At 34.2% G+C, this 13,994-nt stretch overlaps 2 protein-coding genes across 2 annotated transcripts; one reads left to right on the forward strand and one right to left on the reverse strand.

The window, feature by feature from the left end:
• The first annotated feature begins 9,026 nt into the window (after positions 1-9,026).
• LOC140746674 (uncharacterized) lies at positions 9,027-10,677 on the forward strand. The gene is made up of 2 exons (XM_073078776.1): positions 9,027-9,321; positions 9,473-10,677. Exons 1-2 carry the CDS (start codon positions 9,194-9,196, stop codon positions 10,416-10,418), a joined length of 1,074 nt encoding a protein of 357 aa, XP_072934877.1. The 5' UTR covers positions 9,027-9,193; the 3' UTR covers positions 10,419-10,677.
• Positions 10,678-11,812: 1,135 nt separating this feature from the next.
• On the reverse strand, positions 11,813-13,573 carry LOC140746675 (uncharacterized). Its single transcript, XM_073078777.1, has 3 exons — positions 13,301-13,573; positions 12,829-13,108; positions 11,813-12,669 (listed from the first exon to the last, which is right to left on the reverse strand). Exons 1-3 carry the CDS (start codon positions 13,319-13,321, stop codon positions 12,554-12,556), a joined length of 417 nt encoding a protein of 138 aa, XP_072934878.1. The 5' UTR covers positions 13,322-13,573; the 3' UTR covers positions 11,813-12,553.
• Between the last annotated feature and the right edge of the window lie 421 nt (positions 13,574-13,994).

Raw genomic sequence — 13,994 nt, forward strand, 5'->3', positions numbered from 1 at the left:
TTATGTATGTGTTAAATAGGCGAGGTGGCCATTTAACTGTTTTTATGTATTTATGTATGTGTTAAATCGGCGAGGTGGCCATTTAACTGTTTTTATGTATTTATGTATGTGTTAAATTGGCGAGGTGGCCATTTAACTGTTTCAATGTATTTATGTTTGTGTTAAATAGGCGAGGTGGCCATTTAACTGTTTTTATGTATTTATGTATGTGTTAAATTGGCGAGGTGGCCATTTAACTGTTTCAATGTATTTATGTATGTGTTAAATAGGCGAGGTGGCCATTTAACTGTTTTTATGTATTTATGTATGTGTTAAATCGGCGAGGTGGCCATTTAACTGTTTTTATGTATTTATGTATGTGTTAAATTGGCGAGGTGGCCATTTAACTGTTTCAATGTATTTATGTTTGTGTTAAATAGGCGAGGTGGCCATTTAACTGACCGTTTCAATTGTATGTATTTATATGTATACGTTAAATAGGCGTGGTGGCCGTTTAACTGAGGTGAGATTACTAACGTACCGGTGGTATAGATTGTCTTTTTGCCATGAGTAATGTCATACAATAGATGTAAAATAACTTTATTGTAACAACTGGTAATTGACTGATTTTCATTGCCTTAAAGTTGAGATACGTTGTTTTAAATTGGGGCGTAGTTGAGGCGTGGTTTTTGGGCAGTTTCTACACACTTATTAGTAAAATCAAGATGCGGGAATCAAGAGTTCGCACGGCTTGCTGTGTGTGAACTGTCAGTTATCAGTTAAAAGTAATAGGAAACAGTCATTGATTAAGTATTAGTGTAAAGTGGCTAGTTATGCGTCGTCACATCACAACATTCTTAATTTCTTAAAGTCGAGGGTCATAGAGAGCAAATTTATAGCCACTTATGTCGTGAAGGAAAAGAAATTCCAACGTATTTTTAACACAATGGCATTTTACACCTCATAATACAAAAATGCCACTTGAAAACTAAGTTGGGTTTAGTTTATTACTTAGTTCCATGACAGATTTCAAGTGATATGGCGCTCTGATTTTAACGTTTGAGACTTTCTTAATCATTAAAATGTTAAGGTCCCACTTAAGATTACACTTTAACTGCAATATTTTTGTTTTAAGATCGGTTGAATGGTTAAGTGTATGGGCGCCAATAAATCAACAAAATACTTATGGTGACTAAGTGTTGTGAAACTCGTTATTATTTAATATTTAAACATACAACTTTCCAACCATCCATCTATCAGCCTTGAAAGTCCACATACCCAAATCCGCGCGGCCTGGTCGGGGAATACTCTGGTCTCCTTTTGCTCAGATGTGATCCCCGTTCGAGGTCATTCCTACCATACAGTTTTACCAAAAGACATGTTTTATTTCAGATAACAATTGCACTTATCCTTCAAGATCACACGAGGACGTGTGAAGCGTCAGGATGGCCGTGTCGGAGGAAGAGTCGAATACAACATAGAAGTTATTTAATATAGTTAGACTTACTGTTACTTTAGTATTTTAGTAATGTTATTGATACTTGATCAATCGAAGGGAATATTGTTTTCAATTATAATGAACAGTAATTGTATTGCTATTGTATTAGATGTCGAATCAGAGTAGAGACTTTTAAGAGGTCTCTAGCGGAGTCGAGGTATGTGGCCGCACGGTGGGGAAACTTTGATAAGAACTGATGTGAGTGATCGAGGTGGATCATTATTTCGTTGTGCTTTGGAGCGTGTAGTCACTACCTTGAACCTGCTGCTCAAATCCTTTGTTTGTAAAGTAATAGTAGTAGTATAGTATAGTTATTTTGTAAATCCATATTAAGAACAATAAATACTGTGATTACTGTATTTGTGCCTGCATCTACCCTATAACAACGCCCACAAAACCCATAGATTCTATCAATGATGTCGATGAGAGCCGTCCTTCTCCGACATATAATAAATATGAATTGTTCGGTAATAAGGTGCATCATAAGATAGTTTGACTAACTGTTTGTTTGGCTGGCTGGTATAAAATCATGATCAACTTTAAAATACCTTTTTCAGGTCATAGAAATTTTAGGTTGTGATTGATAAGGAGCCACATGTTATGTAAAACAGTTATAGTTTTAAATCTGACGATCCTGATGAGATATTATGATCAAGATGAATCATGTCATGTCATAAGTATTCAAAAATTTTAAATTAATCAGACCGTTCAAAATCGGATTCAAATATTCCGTTACATACATACAGGTCAAGTTAATAAAAGCGTGGCAAAAATAAAAGCGTGTTTAAAAAAATATTTTATCAGTTGTAGACACAAATAAGTATAGTTAAATAATGGCCGGTTTCTGAAGTCATTTTTCTTGGTAGGTAGTTCACGAGTATGTATTCAATAACACTATCCGTTTGATAACTACGGAAAAAAATCCGCTTCCGAGGAACACAATGTAAGACAAGCTCTGTTTAAACTCCGTTTAGATTAACGGACCATTTTAATGTGTTTATTCTTTCCATAACATTATTTGATGTTTAAAAAAAAAAAAAAAAAAAAACGACGTTTTACGTAAAGTCTAGCAAATCTTTCTTAGTATAATGCATAACTTTTACAATAAAATAGCCCAAACCATAATTTCCTTATGGGAATCTTAATTTAAAACTTTTGGTGAAAAAAAAAAAAAAAAGTTAAGTAGTTAAGCTTATTGCACAATTGACAAGTATGTCGCTGACGTGAACGCATGGGTCCGTTAAGCTTTGTTAATTAAATTTTGAAATTCATGTAATAGTATGTATTATTATAACTGAATATAAATTCAATTTAATGTAATGAAATTTCTTTCTGACTTTCAAGTGGGTTATGTAGCCCTACTTTGAAAGAAATAATTTGAATTTGTGATAAATAACGTAAAAAAATGGGTTCATACAACTTATTACGTGTTATATTGTGTGAAATTCCATGGTTTACCATTATTTAGTCTTTAACTTTGATATAATTCATTTCAAATATAAACGATATATTATTATTTTGATACTGCTTCATCAGTTGATAAAAGACGTACGTTGGAAAGGCAACTATTTGTATAAAATAACATTGTAATAATTAAAAGAAGTACTAAGTAGTAATATAATAATGTTATAATAGTATTTTGAGTCCCACAGATTCATTTAGTGGCCAACTATATATCTATCTATCTATCAGTATAACAGTTATTGAACAGGTTGTTGAGCATAATAAGATAAACGTCGCTATTCTGTTGCGTAACTTTATCGAATCAATAGTTGTTAGAGATTTCACTATTGGACTTAGAATCCAGGCATAAATAAAGTGGGCAGCTAGATGTTGTCATTACTGTAGGTGTAGGAAACTTTGTGGTTTGATTTTTATTTATCTGGAGTTAAGATGGACTAGTGCAGATGCCTCGAGCAGTGTGATGTTCGCGGGTGTCTCTTGGTGATGGCATATGGTTGGTTTGACCCAAGGCATCGAGTACCTTGAAGACACTAAGTGAATATTGCATTTTTTTATTGTTATATTGCAAATTTGAGTTGAGCACTGGCCGAATGTTATCGTAAACAAGGTATAAAAACTGCGGTGATACATGACTAGAGTGATCCTATATGAACATCACCTAGTTATAACCGTGTTTTTTATTATTTAACAATGGTCTCATGCATTCGCTTCAATACCTGTCGCGCATATAACATTTATGTAAAGAGTCCTTATGAACTATGTCCGCAACAGAAATCCGTGGTGAACACTGTTGGGGCAGATTTATAACCGGGGTAATACACAACTAGTGTGATTCTATATGAACATCACCTAGTTTAAGCCTTGGTTCGGATCAACAGTTCGGGCCTTTTACATGCGAGTCGGTATTGCAAGAAAATGCGTAAAGTTTAAACCATGTTTTTGATAAACAGTTCGGGCCTCTTACGTGCGAGCCGGTATTACAAGAAAATGTGTAATTCTTCTGGACTTGGGCATTAAACAACTGATTTTCTTTTGCAGCTCTTGCATCAGACCATACACGATCGAGGACGAACGTGTGAGCAGGACGGCCGAATGTTATCATCGTTAATAAGAAGCTTGGATATTAACGATATCACATTTTTATAACGTTACATTAAAGTAATATGTGACTCATTTGACACTACAGTTTAAAAACAGATGCGGGTAGGTGAAGTGGGGACGACACCTTGGCGGCGCTCGAATTAACAGAGAGCGACATTCTGGTCGGAGACTTCAGCAAGAACAGTCGAATAACGGAGATACTTGTGTAGTTATAATACTTCTAATCACTAGTGTGAACTTACTTACGTATAGTTATTATATCGTTACTCTGTACCTTTTATGTGACTATAAGATTACACGCCTTCAAGACCTTCAAGATGACTATTATTTAATACTTAATAATAGCAATAACTCAACGATATATATAAACGAAGATCTGACGCCATCCTTACGACGTTTATTTTGGCTTACTAAAAGTCAATTAAAATCTCATTTCAAGTTTATTTGGATCCAAAATTCGAAAATTCTTATAAGAAAAAAATGAGGTCGAAAATAAGATTTATAACATTAGATCGGAGGTAGATATCGAACAATGTCGCAAGCGATAACATAATAGCAAAAGGCATGGTACACACTTTTGACGTCAATATAAATGATGAAGAAAATAATCTAGTAAAGTTTAATAGTACAACTGTATGTTATAATAGTCACAATTTCAGTTTTCTTCATTTAAATATACGATCGTTAAGGAAGAATTTTGCGGAGTTTTTGGTACTTTTAACAGAGAATAAACGTAATATAAGCATTGCCATTTTAACGGAAATAAATATAAAAGAAGTGGAGGTATCTATGTATAAAATTAAAGGATATAAATTATACGCTAACACAAGAGAGAAGCAAAGAGGAGGGGGAATACTCATGTATGTTAAAGAAGACCTAAATGTAGAAGTCAAAGAAAGACCGGTTTTGAATATGGAGATGTTATGTGTTCAAATCAGGGTTGTTGCTGATGCAGGTTTTTACTAGATCAGCGGATGCTGATGCTGATGCTGATTTTTCAGATTAATATCAGCTGATGCTGATGCTGATGCTGATATTTAAAAATACTAAATATAAGTATATTTTATACTGAGGTATTTGTACGTGCCTTACGAGAATAGTCTGTTACCGACTTCACAAAATGAGGCGGTTTCTCAATTCGACCGTAGTACTGTTTTTTTTAGGTATGTTTGTTCGCAGATAACTTTGTCGTTTATGAACGGAACTGAGATAGATAGATAGATAGATTATTTATTTCAAGCACTTAAGCAACAACAACAAATTATAACACATAATAAACAGTGAAATCCAAAAATACACATATGGAAACACAAACTTAATTATGAACTTATTGACTAAATTTTCTTAAGAAATAAAATTATACAAAATATAAAGAAAACTGAAAATAATAAAGTAAATTAAAAAATAAAAACAAACAAAATACATAATCGAGTATCGCAGCTAAAGTCTATGAAACGGGTTCCGGAGCTCAGAAAAAACCGAGATTGGATCTCGGCAACTGATTTTCAGCCCGGACCGTATGCGAACGTTGCTCGGAAGACTGTACAGTATACATCGTGCCATGAGTTGTAAACGGGAGAAAAAAAGAAAAATCTTCTACCCTTTTTTCTATTAATTTTATATTAACCTACTATAAACATTGTGCTGCTCAATAAGTGTCGTTTTGTGTTACAAAAGTGAACGCATATTAAAAAAAATACGATTACGTGTAAGTACGAGTATTCAACGAAACGTTAGTATATCTGTTATCAACGTTCTATTAGAGTATTAATTTAACCTTGTATTATATGTAGTTTTAATTTTTATGGTGCCAAAGCGTAAGGAAGTATGCTGGAACATGCTATGCGGAAATAATAAAGTATAACCTACAATTGAACAGATTACCATCGGGTACCCAGCTGCTGGAATTCAGGAGTTTAGGAACAACGCCAACCACTCATTAGCAACAGAGAACTGGATGATTTTTGTTGTGATGGAAGAAAAGATATTTCCAAAGTGGTTCCATTATAAGGAAATCAGGGTCTGATGATGGCAGACCAGAGAATCGAGGGGAACTTTCAAAAATCGTAAGGGCAACTAGTGCGTTTGTAAGATTTTTAGTATGTCATCACTAAAAAAGGTAAAAAAAAAAAATTAAAAATACAATGGACTTCCATGTTACTACAAAGCTAAAAATCAACAAATTTTGGCTCAGCACATATCTCCGAAGCCGGCGCTCATATTGAACACGCTGTTTACGCCGTTATCCAACGAAATATATTTAGCACCGACTTCAGAACCATGTACCAAGCCAACATCCACTTCAACTACTTTTTTTTTACGAATACTACACTGTGCCGTATCTTTGTTCAATAACGAAATATTTGGTCATATTGAACTTTTCACTGGATGTGGCATTATGAATTGAATACATAATTCTGTTATTGATTGATTGAACTATGATCGAAAGTTACTGATGTCTGACCAAATTACGTTGTTAATACAATCGAATGATTGTTTGATGAAGGAACAAGTGACAACTTGTATTTATAAACCGTCTGTGATTGGCTAAAACTCCACGTGATTTAGTTCGGTCCCGCCTTCAACGAACACGTTACAACTAGGGTTGTTGCGAATATCAGCATCAGCACAGTGGACTGGCTCGAAAAGTTGGTTCATTAAAGGAACTTATTAACACCAACCTAGAAAATAGTTTGTCAGTCGAAGACTATGTGAATAAAATTTTGACAGCCGCGCACAAGTTAAGAAATATAAAATTCAATGTTGATGACGAGTGGTTAGGCACATTAATGTTGGCAGGGCTGCCAGAAGTGTACAAGCCTATGATTATGGGACTAGAGAGTTCCGCCATAAAGATTAGTGCCGATTTAGTGAAAAATAAACTACTACAAGAAGTAAAGGCATCGGACACTACCGCTCTTTATACTAACTCCAGAATTAATCAACCCAAAAATAACCAACTTAAAAATAAGAAAGGCCCCAGATGTTATAATTGCAATAAATATGGGCACTTGGGCAAAAATTGTTGGCTAAAAAAGACAGGCAATAATGAAAACACAAAACATAAAACAGGATATGTCGCAGCTTTTTCAGCATCAACAGTAAATAACTTCAATTTTTGGCATGTTGACTCAGGGGCATCCATGCACATGACCATGCACCGGGACTGGCTCACTGAAATTAAACCTGCACCTGTACCGAGCATACGAATTGCGAATAACAAAGTATTAAAAGTTGAATGCTGTGGTGATGTATGTATCAAAGTATATGCAAAAGATGGCAGCACAGATGCAATACAGGTGAGGAATGTTTTATTTGTACCAGAATTGAAAACTAATTTGTTGTCCGTCAGCAAAATAATAAAAAGTGGATGTCGAGTAGCATTTAATGAGAATGGCTGTGAAATTTACAATCTGAGTAACAAATTAGTCGCAAAAGCAGATTTGATCAATGAGACATATTTGTTAAATACTTGTAAAAATCAAAACATACACGCCATGTTGGCCAAGACTGATGATGATATTTATTTGTGGCACCAGAGAATGGGTCACTTAAATTTCACTAATCTTAATAAATTACCTAACTGTACAGAAGGTGTAAAGCTGTCATCAAGAAAAGAAAATTCGACTTGCATAACATGTCTTGAAGGTAAGCAAACAAGAAAACCATTCCCCACTGAAGGTTCCCGCGCAACCAGTTTGCTAGAGCTTGTCCACAGTGATGTATGCGGACCTATGGAGCATACGTCTATAGGAGGGGCTAGGTATTTTGTAACCTTCACAGATGACTTTTCTAGACGAGTACATGTATATTTTATTAAGAATAAATGTGAAGTATTCGAAAAATTTGTAGAATTTAAGAATAGAGTTGAGAATGAATTGAATACAAATATAAAAATTCTTAGAAGCGATAATGGAACCGAATACAAAAATAATATATTTCAATCCTACTTAAAAAAACATGGAATATTGCACCAAACATCCAATCCATACACTCCAGAACAGAATGGGCTAAGTGAAATAATGAATAGAACTTTAATAGAGCGGGCTAAATGTATGATTTCAAATGCTGAATTACAGGTCACGTTTTGGGCAGAGGCGGTTGCTACAGCGGCCTACATAATTAACCGATCTCCAACCTTATCCGATGCGACGCCCCATGAAGTATGGACTGGAAAAAAGCCAAACGTGAGTCACATGAGAATCTTTGGATGTCCTGCAATGGTTCATATTCCTAAGGAAAAAAGGAGTAAGCTTGGTGTGAAATCACGCAAGTTAATATTTGTTGGCTACAGCGACAGTACAAAAGGCTACCGATTCATAGATCCTGAAACAAATAAAGGAGTAATAAGTAGAGATGTTGTATTCCTTGAAGCTTCAATTAAAAGAAACAAAGTAGACAATGTATCTGAAAAGGAAAAAGACATTAATAAATTATGTTTATTACAGATGGAGAAAATTAAAAATGAAATTGCAAAGGACAGTCATAATGAAGTAAAAGAAAAGAAAACTGTATACTTACCTGCATGCGTCGAACCCGAATCTGTAGAAGGAAACATTAATAATGATAAGTCACATGAAACAGATAAAATACAAGCTGTATCTCAAAGTACTTGTTCTGCAGATGATAATGATTCAGATCAGTTTGAAGATGTAAATGATGAGACATACTTACCTGATATAACAATTGAATCACCACCAGTATCCAACATAACTTTGAGACCGCGACGGCATAGAAACCACGATGACTGCAATGATGTTCATCAGAGCCCTTCATCATTTATATGTCAGAATGTAGAGGCAACAATAGGCTATTTGACACTATCGAAAATATTCTACCAATTGTGGTCATCCTAATAGATAAAAACGTAACAAAACGTATTTACATTGAATTTGTACTAAAATATGCACAATATTGCTTATTTTTCGCAAAAATAATACAATATTTTTTAAATTTTTCTGTGCGACAGAAACGCTCTGTGATTGGTTACTGGTTGCAATGACGTCACTGGCTAGGATTCGATGACTTCTTCGTGTTATGTTGTATGTTTTTTATTGTTTGTTCTCTATATCGTTCGATTCATAAGTTATTTCGTGACAGTTTCGTGATAATTTTATTTCCAGTGCATTGTTTAATACATTTAGTATCAGAATGGCCAAAAAATTCGTGCGAGCCGATAGCAGAAACCTACCAGAGATAGACTCTTTTATGGTTGCAAGATACTTCAAAAATAACGCAGATTACTATGCTGCAGAACTTAAAAATGTAAAAACAACTGTGTAAGTACCATAAATATCATTTAGAACTCTTTAAAAATATAGACTTAAAAGTTTTGCAAAATGTTATTTAATTAAGGTTATGTTGTAAACAAATGTTATACTTCGAAATTGTAAAATCGCTTTTTTTACGTTATTTGCTTTTGTTTTACAGATCTGCAAGACAATCCTATGGAGATGATGCAATTGGTTATGTGCGATTACATCGGGAGAATGGGATTTGCACAGTTATGTGTAAAATGTGTCCTGAGCACAAAGTAAGAAGCAAACCATACAATGTAACATTGGTAGTGAATGAAAGTGATAGTGAAATTATTAGCTGTGAGTGCCATGACTGTACTGCTTCGGCTGGTGGATGCAAGCATGCAGTTGCTTTTGTGATGTGGGCTCGTCGTCGTAGCGAGGAACCTTCAAGCACATCCACCGAGTGCTACTGGAAGAAACCCACTTTGTCCAGAGTAGGTACTACTCTTAAATACATAACTGTGCAACAGTTGTGTAAAAAAGAAGTACCTCACAGACTGAGCTCTACGGGTGTCTATGATGACTTTTTATTGGAAGCAAAGAGGAGGAAAATTGACAGTTGTGAGTTGCTCAAATACCAGCATAGTTTCCAATATACCAGTGTTATGCAGTATTCATTACACTGTTTTATAATAAACCAGTCTCAAAAAATTAAAAATGATGTGGACCAGTTAGTGGAGGCCATGAAGGCGACCTTTACACGAAGTGCCATAAATGCTATTGAAGAAGCAACCAGAAAGCAAAATAAAAGTACTTTATGGTTTGAAATGAGGTATGGTCGAATTACTGCTTCAAAGGCACATGAAGTCAGTGTTTGCCATACATCAGATGGCTCATTAGTGGCTGCCATCATGGGTGCAAAAATGCCTGACACAGCTGCAATGAGAAGAGGTAGTAATTTGGAGCTATCTGTCCAAAAGCGAGTTAGTGACAAATTAAATGTAAAGATCAGTAGATGTGGAGTATATATATGTCAGGAGTATCCCATGATAGCAGCCTCCCCTGATGGTATCATGCGAGATGCAATAATTGAAATAAAATGCCCTACCACAGAAAAAAAAAGGAAAATTATATAAAAAACGGAGTTATTTCTAATAAGTGTAAAGCCCAGGTACAACTGGGAATGTATGCTGCTAGTGTCCAAAAATGTTATTTTTGTGTTGCTGATAGCAACTTTGAACATACAAAAAATGTTGAGATTTTTTTAATTACTTATGATGATGATTATGTTAAGGATTTAATACAAAAGTTAACCTGTTTCTGGAAATCAATTATATATCAAATTCTGTACCGTAGCACCAGTATGTAATAAATAAAAAAACATTTTTATTTTCATTATTGTTTTATTACCTCTACATTTATATTGATTTTACATTCTGGATTAGTCTATTAGTAACTGGGAGATCGGGTTCGATTCCCACCAGACCCACACTTGTGTGGGTTTCTTTCATCTATAATACATTGTTAGAGCACCTAATACGCCTAGGGCTCGGAAATAAAATAATGGACTGTATTTAAACGGTTTAATTGCCATCGGTTACAATTTATCTTTAGTTTAGTTAGGTCCGTTACGAGTTCTAAGTGAACAGCTTTTACTGCTTGACAGACAAAAATACAAATGTACGCCTTTAAAAGTTTACAGCCACGCCCTTTTCGGTCGGCAATCAATACTGGCCCCGCATAGTCGACACTACTATGTAAGAAAGGAAATTCAAGATTTGTCCTATTGGTAGGTAATTGACCCATTAACGGTTGAACATTTTTCGCTTTAAATCTGAAACATTTAACACACTTATTAACAATAGAGAATATGTCAAAAAATAAAAAATCCATCTTATTAATGCTATAAAAGAGTTTAGAATATATTCAACAATGGAGTAAAGAAGTATCTCGAATTTAATATAAATAAAATTTACATAACTAAAATATAGGATGATCTTTATCATCTCCCAAGTTCTCACAAGTTCTGCTTACTTAGGAATCAATTTGCTGTGTATAACATTGTCAAGGATGTATTTATCATGTTTTTACTGAATCAATATTAATACTATTTATATACTATTTTATTTTATAAGGGAATTCTGCAAGTTAATTAGTGCACATGCAATAATAATTACATGGTCCAGTACACGTAGTATATTAGAATTTATTACTGAATGTTGCTTTAACATATGGAATTCTCTGACACGCCTTATTACTCGCTCAATATGAATACGCAGACTAGCAATAATTTTTGTTTGTCGTACTTGATCTTTAGTTAATTTTTCGCCAGCATTGACACTAGGTGGCCGCAATAACTTTATACCCTTTTCATTAAGAAATTGTTCAACATGTTTAAAGCCTCTGTCAGCTAGTATATAAGTATTTTGTTGCAACCCATTTAAAAAGTCACAGTTCTGTAAAATAGTGGCATCGCTTGCTCTACCCCCAAACCCATGTGAAACAAAATTTACTAGGCCGTTCGGTGTACATGATATTAGGTATTTAACAGTATTTCCTTTCTTATAATCAGACCATGTTAAAGCTTGATTAACAGCCTTTGATGGTTTCTGAATGTCAATCTCTAAACAGTCTATAATACAGGTGACATTATGATAGCGATGTCTAAATGCAATGGGAAGGTTCTATTTTATTAATTGTTTGTCTAAGTTAACAATGAATGGTTTTAAAAAGCTAGCTAATATTGGGATGTTTGATAAAAATAATTTACTAGCATATGATAAAGATAAACCAAAATTGTCCTCTAATTCTGAAAATGTTGTGTTCATTCTAATTTTTTTTAAGCAAAGTAAAATGTACTCTATTTTTAATTTAGTATGTTTATGTAAAAGGTGAACTATAAAATAACATTCTTTAGGAAAACCAACATACATTAAAGGTTTTTTTTTTGTATTAAAATCATGGTATTTTTGAGGGACATCAGTTGTTGAATATTTTCATTTGTGTCTGTAATATTGCTATCAGAGTCAGTAAGTCCTGATGATGATGTTGGCTTAAAAGGTGATGATTGACGACTTGTAACAGTATCAAGATAGGAAACATCACTATCTGATTTATCATCTTCCCGGAAAATATTTTTCTTGACTGCTTTAACAACTCCAGAATGTGATGGTAAAAGGTGGTGCCGAGTAATCTTTAATGGTGAAGTAAAAGAAGACGTTGTAGATACTTTCCATGGTGAAGTTGAAACATCCTTATTTTGGCATTTTGTTTATATTGACTTGCTTCTATAGTGCACATTTGGTTTATTTTTTGTTGTTTGTACAGATTTGTCAGCTGTTATTATTACATCAGTTATGGTTGCTCTCTCTTGTGTTTTAGGTAATTCTGAAAAGGCAAATGTACAAAATTAATTACCGGTTATATTTACAATGGATAAATAAATGGATGGATGAATATATTTCATTATGAAGAACTGGCATTATTAAACTAGAGGATCCTTCTCAAATTTATCTAGTCAGCTGTTCCAAGAAATATATAACACACCTTCATTTGGCACAATAATTTCAGGTGGCATATTGACATCTTTTTCATGGATGGACACCAAAGTACTTTCCCTAAGAAGCTGGCTTCCTTCTTCACATTCTTTAAGAAGATCCAGTCTTCTCCTTTTAGCAAACGCTCCTCTAGAATGTTGAGGTTCACACAATCGACTTAGACGATCTTCCTGACAGTCAAATTTTTTCGGTACAGCCTCATTAGTCAAAAATATTTTAGTAGTGAAGCCCATTTTGTATTGCATGTAATTAATGGTGTCGTTTTCCATCTGCAATCAATAAATATATCATTATAGCATGGGAAGTAGGTACTTAATGCCCTATTATTATCACAGGTACCATGTTTGGGTAATTCAATAGCAATTTAATCCAACTTTAGTTTTAGGTTACATTTTGGTTTATTAATATCGACGTTAATAGATATTATGCATTATAACTCAAATAAAACCAGCATAACTTACATCAAGGTGATCTTCACACATAAAAACATTTGTCTGCGATGAAATACTCTTCGGGTCTCTTCGAGATAGCTGTAACCACTTTTTGCGTCTTTTGGGATCTTTTGGAACGGACACAAATACTTTCTGTGGAGTTTTCAATCACGTATTTGTACATTGCGGTACTACACACCATTTATACACCATTTCTTTCAATTCTTTCACTAAACTTGGTCAAATAAAACGACGTTATCATAAAGTAGCGTAGTAGTACACTTGTCACCTAGCCTGTGACGTCACTCGAATCATATGGCGTCCGTTATTGCAATGACAGCGTTTTAAGCGCGAGTCTTAGAATTTAAACTTTAACATCATTTTTTATTGAAATTACTGCATATTTTCCGGAAATATTAATGTGGTGTGCTTATTATGTCACAAGGAATGGTATAAAGAAAAATCAAAATTCAGTCAAATAGCCTATTCATACTTTCTTTAACTCCTCACCCTAAGGTTGTCTGGAAGAAATCTCTGTTTTAGCGATAAGACCGCCTTTTGTGTCGTCCTAAATTGGCTACTTGACACTTTTTGGGAAAGTGTTTTAATGAATTAGTATACGTATTATATATGCCTTTCATTGGTCACTTTTTCGAAAAAAGGGCTATTCATTAATAAAAAACGAACTTTCTTTACGGTGAACGGAACGTCGCGTTAAATCAGG

The sequence above is a fragment of the Epargyreus clarus genome, unplaced genomic scaffold (assembly GCF_041222505.1).
Source record: "Epargyreus clarus isolate Ecla_fem2 unplaced genomic scaffold, WU_Ecla_fem_2.2 ptg000013l, whole genome shotgun sequence".
Lineage (NCBI taxonomy): Eukaryota > Metazoa > Arthropoda > Insecta > Lepidoptera > Hesperiidae > Epargyreus > Epargyreus clarus.